General features: G+C 35.9%; 1 protein-coding gene across 1 annotated transcript in view; it reads right to left on the reverse strand.

Annotated features, from left to right (window-relative positions):
* LOC103776700 (TBC1 domain family member 5-like) overlaps window positions 1-12,418 on the reverse strand; it is a 67,686-nt gene that overhangs the window by 4,197 nt on the left and 51,071 nt on the right. The window contains exons 7-10 of the mRNA XM_008944222.1: window positions 8,705-8,807; window positions 2,464-2,552; window positions 915-965; window positions 757-826 (exon numbers count right to left, since the gene is read on the reverse strand). Coding sequence (XP_008942470.1) covers window positions 757-826; window positions 915-965; window positions 2,464-2,552; window positions 8,705-8,807 — 313 coding nt within the window. The remainder of the gene's footprint in view (window positions 1-756; window positions 827-914; window positions 966-2,463; window positions 2,553-8,704; window positions 8,808-12,418) is intronic.

Genomic DNA, 12,418 nt, shown 5'->3' on the forward strand with positions numbered 1-12,418 from the left:
AGTATTCAAAGGAAACCTCGAGCAATTGATTGAGGGAATTGTCCTTCATGCCATGAAAGAAAAACAGTTACAGGAGGGACTAGACAGTCCCTAGAAGGTCCTTGCAAAGAAGAGTTCTGTGGAACTAAACCCAGAACACAGAAAAAGCTTTCTATGAAATGAAGCAACATAGTAAATACAGTGGTGTCTGTGTGGGCACACAGGAGATCCAGGGGCACAGACATTCCCTCTCTTTAAACAGTCTGAGGCCAAGAACAAAAAAAAAAGAAAGGAAATGGAGTGAAGTCAGAGAAATATGCACTCTGATCTCTGATGGACAGTCTATGACTAAAGTTTGGGTTTGACAGCAAATTCGTTATATTGTAAACAGCTGAGAAAAATTAAAGTCTCACAACATTAACCACTGCCCATATGCATTTATTCAATGTGGCATTTGCACAGGTTTTGGGCACACAGATGTGCCTACAACAGTCGTTCTTTCGAACGCTACACTAAAGCATCACTCATACATAGCAGAATCTGTGTATGCATATTTAGCTTTTGATTACAAAGTGATCTTTCAACAGATAGGAATTCTCAACTGGAAGACTTTCCACAAGACCTTATGACCAAATTCTGAGGAACATCTAAAGAATGTAAACTGGGTTGAGCCTGCTTTAACCAAGTTGTTTTAAGAGAAGATTCTTTATTAGTTTCAAACTACTTCAGCCATATTAAAAGTCACATTTAGTTAAAAATACATTTTAGATTATTTACCTTCTGACTTTCATGTTCAAATGTTGAAAACCAATGTTCTGCAGTTTTCATAAGATGTGTGAACATTGCACTGAAGAGGAAAAACCCAGAAACTTGGTGTTAAATAATGTATTACAAATAAGAGCAAATTGAATGTAAAGGAAGTTGTTGAAACTTACTAGGCATCATGTTCCAGATATTCAGGATTCAAAAGAACTTTCATTTCCTCACTGAAAAAGGCAACAGTGAACAATCCAAATGTGAATGTTTATTTTTGGTCAACGTTCTGCATGTACTATTATGTATTTAAGCCGAATTTCATATAAAGTGCAAATGAGAAAACTAGCCTTTTTAATTAAAAAGAGCAACTCCATTGAACAAATGAAGTCTTTCCTTTTTATAAAGATCAAAAACAAATTAGCTGCCTTGTCTGCACTACAATGAAGTAACCATCTAATTATTCCAAATAACAAATTACTGAATGTCACAATGTATTATTTGAATATGCTTGATCTAGAATAATTGATTGCTGCACAATCTATCACTGTTTGTCCCAAACAGAAAAAAAATATGGTTACTGGTCAAATATGCAGTATCAAAACATTAATTTATTTTGTTTTAATAGCCTGTATTTTTATTGTACTTTAACAGCAATTAATCAGTGACAGCACCTCTTTTCCATTGACTTTGCTGCTTAGCTCTACTTTTTCAGTGGGTATGGAACAGAATGCTGTGAATAATACAATGTTACTTTAAGTTACTTAGCACTGAAGAGCATCTTCTAGGTAATTTCAGGATATCTATGGACAGACATTGAATAAAAACAGACACTCGTAAATAATCTCCATCCTTATGCTTAACTGCCTTTAGACAACCAAATTGAGGGGTGCTAACAGAGGTTATATTATATAGTACATGTAATTAAATTGGCTTTTATGCACTGTTTGGACTCCAAAGGAGAGTGCAAATGATAAATGAAAAGAAATTACCTAAGTATCACAATTGGCACAAGAAGGCAACTACTCTTTTTTTTTTTAAAGAAAAATATTAAAGAAGCTTTACATATAGGGTAAGAAAAAAGGCAACGGAATTTGGCTGACAGGCAACTGTGTGTCATGCAATATTTTACAAGTGTATGATTACATGTGCACAGATGCAGCCTGAGTGAAATGGAGAATCAATAGCTAAACTTAATGTTACTACCAAGTTAAAGGACAATCACATGTTGCAGCTACAGCACTGCAGGTAATAAAAGAAATATCAATCACAACAATTTGTCTATATTGGTGCTATTTTAAGATATGAGGGAAGAGAGTTGCTAAGATGTTTGTTCTGTGACTAGTTCTCTAATCTCTTTCCTCTCTGCAATGATAAACTTGAAACCATTTCTGGCAATCAGAATAAGGTGAAATGCTAGGCAGGTATATAAGTTTTTTTTGATTAAGGTTTTCCTTAGGTTTCTTGTTTCCTCTTTTTTTGCCAGCTAATATCTATCTGTGAAGAGACTAACGTCTACACTTTCAATCCCCCTTTCAGAAGCTGTCATAGGGAAGATGAAATAAGGACATTTCCATCAAAGCAGGAGGACATAACAATTTCTGATATAAATTTATTAATTCTAAACAAAGAATTAAGGAACACATTTTTAAGTTCTAGTCCAGCCAACTTCATTTTTATTTTTAAGAAGGTAGATTTTTGATATTATACAAATAAAACATAAATGCTTGCCTTGGTTGTGCTGCTTCACTGGCATGTGAAAAAGCTTGGTGGTCACAATGCAGGATAAAGACAATGGGAGCTAGAAGTTCATGCATACCCTAAATGTAAAAGAAAGCAAAAGTAGAGTAAGATTTTTCCAGCCATATAGTAGCTCCTACTGCCTAACAACAGGCAGCCAGTACTATTAGATGCAGACTAACAAAAACATTTACATTCTTAACAGAACTTTTTCATAATCAATGGTTTTTATCTTTAATTCTGATTAAATCTAAGTGTTTATTCTTCTGTAATATACAGAACTAAGTTATTCTGCCTTTTCCTAACACAACAGACAACAAATTGGCAGTGGTAGTCAACCCTGCATCTGGCAGTTTACTCCAAGATCTATGTTCATAAATATGAATTTTATTTATGATAATGACAAATATGATCCACAGTACAAAGACCAGCAATAGGGACAGATTACAAAATTTAAAATTATTTTTATTTGATAATGTTCAAAAACCAGCATGGAGTAGCCTTTAGAGGAGACAAGGGCAGCTATTTGGGAAATCAGAAAATGAAACTTGCACTCCTATGGACATGAGAAATAATTGTCTTTTTCCTTTTTTTAAAAAAGAGTCATTATGTCAATATTAAAAATAAACTCATTATAACACAATGCATAAGAAACCTGGTACTGTTCCATTACAAACTATTACTTCTATGTGCAATCTATATTAAGATACAGAAAAAAATACAGAAACAAGCAGGATCAGAAGAGAGAAAACTGGTGGACAGTTGAGGATTTGAGCCAGCATTAGAGCCAGTGGGTCTCCACTGATGCTTTTACCTGGGGCTCAACAGGAACAAAAAAGGAGTCTTGATATGCCTTGATTCACCTGGGGCTTATTTTGTTATCAGGAGCAGAATAAACTACTTTGTGAAACAAGAAATCCATCTGGCAAGCAGAAATGCACTGGCATGTAAAACTACAGCCTGTGGAATGAAACCTCATCTTCAGCAGATATTCAGCCCCTTCCCTCAGGGAAAAAAAAAAAAAAAAAAAAAAATCAGGGAAAAGGAGGATTTGAGGTATCATAACTGGGGAATTTGGTTATTTTGGAGGAGTTGGGCTCCTAGTGGTGGACTTCAGGCTGGGGTGGGGATCAGCCACACAAACGATAGGGGAGCCCCTGGGTGATGGAAGAAATGTGGGAAAAATGACTGAGACTTGAGTGTTGCCTCTGGACACAAGGATCACCCCAAGGGGAAGGAACTCCTAGCCTCAGCCCAAAATCACCAACTACAGCTGGGGCTTGGTACTAGGCATCCAGGCCTAGGGTGAGCCCTGCTGGGTCTCGCTCTGGGCTCAGTCCTTGTCTGGCTGTAGAAAGAAGAGTGTGCTGTCAACAGTGCTCCAGTTCAAAGGTATAGCTGCTTCACCAAGTGGACCCTCAGTCCCAACACCGGGTGAGTGCTCTGGGCAGACACGGGGGCCAGGAAGGCCATCTTGTCTATTCTGTTGGCAGAAAGAGTACTGGGGCTGGCCCATCAAATACAGGCATTTCAGACTGCTGTTTGGAATCAGATGATGGGTCCCTGCACAGGAGCTGTTCTTTTACACTTGCAGTTCCAAGCGAGGAATCATTTCTCCACTTGCTCTTCCAGCTCTTTCAGTGATGGACAGATGTGAGCAATGGAAGTGTTAGTGCTTGTGCAGCTACCCTGCTGTTTTGCTGGTCTACCAGTTGATACTCCATGCAGCGTTTGAGGAGTATTCAGCATCAGTGAGTTAGTTTATCGTCCTCATATGTATAAAACAGATCCGTTAACTACCAAAACCCTTTAACTTTTATTGGAAATAATGGAAATTTTCCTTAAGCAATCCAAACTGAGCAGAGAGGTAGATGTGGAAGCCCCTCTCTAGATCATTACTTTTAGTGTGCTCAGATGCACATTCGTGATTCTTACCTGTTTGTAAAAGGAAATTCCAATACCAAGCAGTGTTGAAGAGAAAAATAAACGAGGTTTGGAAATTTCTCTGTGTGCTATCAACTGAAATCCTAGGAAATATAATTTTAATTTCTTCAGTACTGAGATGACTTATAGCCTCGATTGTAGGATTGCAGCAATAGCAGTCAGTTGGCTGAGCAAAGCTAAAGACAGCAAAACTAATGAGGTTTGGATATTTTCTTTCTCTTCCTATTTCTGAACCTGTAGGGACTACTTTGAAAGATGAAGTCTGAGTAGAAATCCAGTTAGGAGGAACAAAAAAAAAAAACCAACCAAACAACCCAATGCAGCCACTTGATTTCAGAAGCTGATGAGCTGATATAAAATCTTCAAACACAACAATATGGGTTAGATATAGACAACTTTAGATTTCTGGAAGTCTTATGGTCATACCAGGAGAGAGAGGAACAGCAGAGACATGGAGATAAGTCCAGGATTAGACAATAAATGTAAGTGGCAAAAATATTTAAATAAACCATATATAACCTGGGTTGTACTTTCATACATAGCCTTTAGCTAATTAACAGCTCCACATCTAATCTTTTATTCGCCCTGATAGACTAATATGAAATAAGAGAAATGGAAATGCCAAAAAGTCGACTATCTAATAGAACTACCACCTAAGATGTAAATATATAAGCTGAAGAAAATGAAAGAGGACATAAAATAAGAATTAGTTATAAAAGATAAAAGCACATCATATGTTCTTCCAACATAATAATGTATCAACTTTATAATAAAGCAGAATCATAATGTGGCTGCCCACATACAACAAAAACAAAACAAACAGATGATGAAATATCAGGATTTCAAAAAGATACCTCTGATCTTTCAGTTACAAGAGTACTTCAAATGTTTAGAGATTTTTAGCTTGGCAAGAAAAGCCACTAGTGTAATATGCATAGACATATTTTTTCAATGCTGCAGTTTACTAAAACTCTTTAGTCTTAATAAATAAGTTGACAGAGCTCAGATAATTTTATGACACTTCCCAGCTACAACAAAATATTGATTTCATAATACAGTCTGGTTTAGAAAGAAACCAGAAATACAGCATTTCTACAGACAAAAATGAATCAATGAATTTCAATATTATATTGACTTCTCTAAGGGCAATCAAATCATGAGCAAACAAGTCGGCCTAATGATTTAGTTTAATTGTCATTATTTCTTTCTGGAGTAACTAGGACCAGAATTTTGGCAGCAGTCTTACAGAAGAATGCTAAGAATAATTTTTATGTATTACTAAGAGTACTATGCTATTCTCTTCAGATTTTATATTTAAGGCTGCTATTTAAAAATCCAACAAATCCAGTGAGGATTCTGCCTTTAAAATCTGTAACACAGCTTCACAACGTTCTATTCCATTTGACTAGGGAGAGAAGTATCTTTTTCATCAAATAAAATGTTCCTTCATGACAGTCAAAAAACCACAAACCCTACCACAAAGACAACCTGCATGCACATAAACATACTAAACATTATTGATTGTTTCTTGTAAGACTGGATGCTAATGCTAAGTAATAGTCTCAATAAAAAGTAAATAAGGCTTATCTGAAGTTTACAAGTATGCAAATTGTCAAGGAACTATAACTTTTCCCAAATATTTTAAAAGAGTAACACTGGGTCCAGAAGAGATGCTTATAGATAGAAGTATAACTTCTCATTTACTGGCCAAGTGTTACAATTCTAGTAGCAAATGTAGGTCTTGTGGTCATACAAACAAGACAGAGGAATTCTTAAAGAGAACAAGACCAGTCCCATGATGGATATCGAAGACAAAGTCCTTAATTTGAGATTTGTATTCAGGTCACTGTGGAGAGAGCAGCTTGAAAGTGATCTGTTATTGATAAAATTAATGGTAACCTTCACTACTTTCAAGAAAATGTGCTAGGCTTTGATGTAGTGGAAATTATTATGGGAAGTGAGGCTTGAGTTAGTAGTAAAAACAGAACCGATAAAAACAGTGGACAAAGACAGACGGCAACATAGGTATTTGCTAGAAGTGTGAAAAAAAACCCATATCCTGTCACCACCCCAAACTATTTCCTAATTCAGAGACAGGTGAGAACTGATGGACATGAAAGAAATGTAATCTAAAAAGAGAGACATGAGGATAAAAAAGTAGAACTGTTATTAATAAGCTAACAGGAGCATTCATTTTAAAAACCAACCAAACAAAACTACCTTTTTAAAATGAGGTAAGAAAAAATAAAAGCTCCTAATAGAACTGCTACATCCACCAGTAGAGAGGAAAACCACAGTCATTTGCTATTTTGTGGAGTTGGCACAGCACCATGAGACTTGGGTGATATACTGAACACACTTCAGAGAGATTAAATCAACAGTTTTTGATGATCCAAATTTATTTAATTTTCTGCACTTCACCTCTCCCCTTAGCCCTGTGGCAAACCCTTCCTGGAATTACTGCACAACTGATGCACACCAGTTGAAAACAGAGGTAAAGAAGTTTTCTTCGTCAACAGCCCGTAGGCTCGCAAAATTGAACCTGTTCTTTTATCTGCCTATGTTCATTTAGCCCACCAAGCAGTCTTTATTAAAGCTGAGGCACCAGGCAGTCAAAGTTCATTAATACCATTTATATAATCTCTGCAGTTTCAATTAACTCAGCAAGACATTCTACTACATGATAACAGTCTCATTAATTCAATAAAATCCCATAACTATTAACAATATGGTCTATGTTAAACGGGGTGTCACCTAGTAGAAAATAATAGCTTTAACAGCTTGTGATGAAACTCAGGGCTTCTTTTTTTTTTAAATTTGATCTGGCTAAATATTCCATCCTTATGTAGAAAGGTATTATTTCTTGGTAAGGTATCAAGAGGATTTAAAATATAAGCAGAGGATAATTAAGTCCTTTTAAGTCATATCAAAGGGTAAAATAATACTTCTTGTTCAATAAGTGATGGACTAAATTAGCTGGAATGTGTTCTTCTATTTTCCTATCATCAGCGCTCTGGCCTATATTAACTAGAAAGGGGAGGCCAAATATTGCTCAAGTGTTTTCATTAGCAGTGCTCTTCAAAATAGAGCTCACAAATCTCATTTTCTCTTGTTCTTATGCAAGATTGTTCCTTGCTTACTGTCTGTCAAACATGAGAAATAACCAGCTGATAGAGATTTCATTTGTTTGATAACTATACATTTGATTTTTGATATAATCCGTAAGACAGTTGTACAGAAGTAACTGTTGCTTGAACTCATATCTGTTGTTTTATTCACAAGAAGTCACTCATTTCCTTGCTCGAGGATAGGGTGGTCACAGACCATGCATGAAAACATACAGGATCTTATAAAAATCTTCACATTTACCAGAATTCTGTATTTTTGTCAGGAAGTATTTGTATTTTGGATTGTATTTTTTTTCTACTTGAAGTATGCTACTCTACAGTTTATCCTTTCTCCATGCACAGAGTATCCCTCACTTTGTCAGTCCCTACTCACCCTACAGTTGAGAGGCTGAATAAACAAATACAAATATACTTATGTCAATAGTCTGCATATTGGTCTTGCTACTTTAATTTAGTATGAAGCTTATACTCACTTCAAAACCTTCAGAACAAATGTTAAATTAATTTACCCTGCATTGCATATGGATGCACAGTTCAGACTTACAGCTTTCTTTACCATTTTATCAAAAATGGTTTGAGCAGGCTCTGCTTCATGTAACACTGTAAAAGTAGTATTTATAGCATCATTATTCTTCAGTCAAGAAGCATTTGTCAGCTGCATTGTACTTGGATGCTACAGGGTTAGATAAAGGATCTATTTGCTAACGTACCACATGGCTTTAACACTCTGAAGAAGAACTTACATTACGTGAAACTTAAAGCAGTAACTTTGCCTAAATTTCCTGTGTTGCTCTTTATATTTATTCATTATAATTTCTAATACTGGTGCATACTTTCTTTCTTTACATAAGCACAGAAAACGTTTCTTTTTCTTTTTCTTTCTCTTTCTTAATCAACACTGAAGAAAAAGATGTTGTTTATGAAGAAATTTGAAGTTAGACAACTTGGCAACTTTAAAGAAAACAATTTGATGGACTGTCTTATGAGGAAAAAGCATATGTTACTCAATGAACTTACTTTTCTTACTATCCAGCTGACAAGCAGCTCTTTGATTACTTTAGCATTACGATACAACTCTGGATACAACAGAACTACATTATTGTCAAACTGTATAGAAGATGTTGAGTCAACGAATGCCACCGGTACAGTACTTTCATTACCTGTTTATAAAGCAACTGCTCATTTTCTCTGGCGTAGCAGAACAGAACATCTGTAAGAATTTTCCTCACATTTTCCTGCTGGAAATACTGCATTTCAGGAAAGCTGAAAATGAAGAAATACAGCAAAAGTAAACAATATAGCACACAGAATCTCAGTTGCTGGTCTTCTAGAAACAGCTTTAGGTAAGACAGCACCTCCCTTGTCTGCTTTCCCACTGCTCTGTGAATTGTGGGTGCTGCTAGTGTAAGAATACTTCTAAAGGCTTATTATATTTGTTTTGCGACCAAAATTCTGAACAAACCAGTCTGCTACACAGATAAAATGATATCACCAGCTATATGAGTAACCCCTTTTAACTTTATGAAAACTAGAGATCTGGAAGAATGAAATACAGTGGCAGATTGTTTAAATCATCAACTTCTTACACATAGCCAGTCCACTGAAAATGACTTGGAGAAATCAATCAAAATAAAGCCAGGACCAAGATTTTTTCCTCCTCCATGTCGTGAAAAGAAGTTGAACTGACGCAGAATGGAAGGAGACAGAATGAGAGGCAATGACTGCAGCAAAGATCTACCCTCTCCCTCCTGCACAGACTCTTACTGCCAAACCAAGCAGCCCAAAAGACGATTCTGGTCCCAGGTGGCAGAGTTTCCCAAAAGTAACTTAACTCCAACACTGTGCTCCACAGTCCTTCACTAGTAAATCTAAAACTTGCTAGCAACAGTGTAGAAAAGAAGCATGATGAAAACCAGACGCTTCTTCTCTCAAAAAACCAAGTCAGTTAATACTAAAACTGTTGTAAACAGTTATCTATTAATTAATTTGGTTCAGGCACTTGAAAAATAAGCATCAAAGATCAAAACTTTTGATACTGATTTTGATCAAATCAAAATATACTTTATATGACATCCTCTCATTTTTAAAATCTCAATTAGGCTTGCAACTGTAATTGAACCAGCAGTCTGCCCTGCAGTTCCACAAATAGTGTTTAGCCCTGCTTTTCATTTTTCTCAAGATAAAAGTTGGGCAAAGGAAGAGTACAAGACTTACAATACATTAAGGAAGTCTGGAAAAATTTCCAGTTCTAAACTGGAATAAAATGGAAGAAAGAAGAGTATGTCAGAAGAAGCAAATACAAAAGGATTCAATATTTTATGAACATTTGAAAAATGATTAGTATTTTAATGACAAGACTATTAAAATATCTCATCATTGACATGAAAAACAGTATCCTAAACTCCAACATATATCCTTGGCATCTTACGATGCAATATAATTAGGCATTTCACTGTCTTTAGTATCCGTCTTAAACTTTACAAGGTGCTTTGAAATCCTTGTATGAAGGACTTGAATCAGGAGCCAAGGCAGAGAAGACACTGTGGCTTAAACACTGCAAAGCTGAAATCCTGAGAAAGGCATCACTGGGATGAAGGGTGTAACATTTTCCTGGCACCTGGCAGGGGTAACAGTAGAGCAACATTGGGAAACTTGTATGCACTCCTACTAATCATATTACTCTAAAGGAAGGACACAGCTGAGACCAAAAGTGCATTACAACAGATGGCAATCGACATAATTTAGGGGTTTGAAGAGATTATTTCTAAAGGACTGTTATTCAGGCCTGCCCTATCCAGTTTAAGAAGAGAAGGTTAACAAAGAAAACTAAAAAATACACAGAGATAGCTGTGAGGATCTAGTAATACCAGAGATTGTGACAGAAAGGATAATAATGAACTCAGAAATAAGCTGGCTGAAATATTAATTATAGTAAATGTAAATACAAGAGATCATGAGGGAACTATCAGTTCAGGATGGATTTTTATGGAGAATGTAATTTTATGATTAAAGCACTGTTTTAGAAATAAGAGTATCCTCAAATCACACAAGGTAAGAATACTTTTCATGAATACTAGAATATTATGTTTAATTACATTTCTGAGAAAGACTGTGTAAGAACAGGGGAATTTTGCTAGACTTTTACCACAACTGCTACAATTAAATAATGATGCTTTCAAGTCCCTGCTTTCTGAAGTGAAGACTGGTGTGAATTAGTTATCATGTTTTAAAACATTCCTTTAGCCCATTTAGAGGCCCCTACACCAGAGGCAGGCAGACTTTGACACAGAAGAAACTTAGGCTGGCAACCAAATATAAGGATGCACAAATACTCAATGGAAAAAAATTGGTGGCAGAGGAAAACTAGGCTCTTAACCAGTCATGAAGTGACCATCTTTTCCCTCATGAACAGATTCCATCCTCTGCCATTCCCCAATGCTGTTAGTCAGCTGGAAGAGGGAAAGCTACTAAACCAGGAAAAATGGAAGATGCTCTTGCAACTGCAAAGGTCTGAAAAAGAATAACAATAACTGTTCCCTGTATTGCTCACTGTTATCTTGAAAAGGAATAAATTATATACAGATAGTTCTCCTTTCCAGTAGTCTCTCCTCTTACATAGAAACTAGATGTTGTCTCCTGTTTTCATACTCAATGGATTGTTGTTTCTTCCCATCTCTTCTATATGCTCAGGAAGGATGTAGCTGCTTAATGACTTCTCCATTACATTTTTTATGGGTCTGTTTGGGGCTTTCTTTTTGGTATTTGGAGATGAAGAGGCTGAAAGAGCAGCACCCACCACTACTCCTCTTCACACAGCTTCCACTGTCCTGAACTGTTGATTGTTACTCCTGAAGCAGAAACTACATAGACCAATATATAAAAATACTAATACAAAAGTAAAAAAAAACCACTTGATTAGTCTACGAGGAATGCCCTCTAAGCATTTTGTTTTCTTAAAATACCAGTGAGGGAAAGAGGGTAATCCAATCTAGCAATTTACAATCCTAGATGTACAAGATGACACCAGCAAATACACTGGGATTTTGATTTGACTGCTAGCTAGATACTCTGGCATCTGCCAGTATTTCCATTTCTGCAGAATATTTTAAAAAAAATCTTATTTATCACTTACTTTCTAAACCATCACAAAATAAAACAGCACTGTTCCTTGGTACATGTTTTGAATGACAGTAATTAATCATTGTGGTCTTAAGTCTGTGCTGAGTTACTATAGTGCTAGTTCATATAGACTTTCCTTTCTTAGTAGAACAATTGAATGCAGTATTACAGTCTTAACTGGGTTGGCATTGCTACCTACATTTAAAAGAATGTTACTTGTAAAAGAATTTTACTTGTATTATAGTAAACCTCCCTTACTCTCTTTCCCATCCTCATTTTTAGAAGCTTCTCACTTGCGATAGAAGGAGATGGTGTTTCGTTCCAGCTCAACTTTTCTAGACAGCTGAAGGAAAATCCATTCTGAGTCTCTCAACTACCATAAAAAATAAGTCAGGTGATTGACTACGAATGCTGAATATTAAGGAGTTAGGACTAACTTAAAATCCTTCTGTACTTCCCTTGTAAATATTGGAAGTTCTTATCATGCAACAGGCAAAATATTATAGTTAGACATTATGGTTTGGATTACTCTCACCTGACTTTAGGTGACTACAGTTTAGTTAGGTACAGGTGAGCTATAAACCTTTTACAATTACTGAATAAAAACATACTTCGTTACAGTGTGATTCATCAGACCTATACTAGACCTGTACTTTAGGAAGAGATTGTGTCCTAAAATTCTTTAGATATATAGATTCTAAAGGATGATTAGCTAATTTATGAGCATCTATGTTTTACAAACCTAGTTACTAAGT

The sequence above is a fragment of the Merops nubicus genome, unplaced genomic scaffold (genome assembly GCF_000691845.1).
Source record: "Merops nubicus isolate BGI_N331 unplaced genomic scaffold, ASM69184v1 scaffold4477, whole genome shotgun sequence".
Lineage (NCBI taxonomy): Eukaryota > Metazoa > Chordata > Aves > Coraciiformes > Meropidae > Merops > Merops nubicus.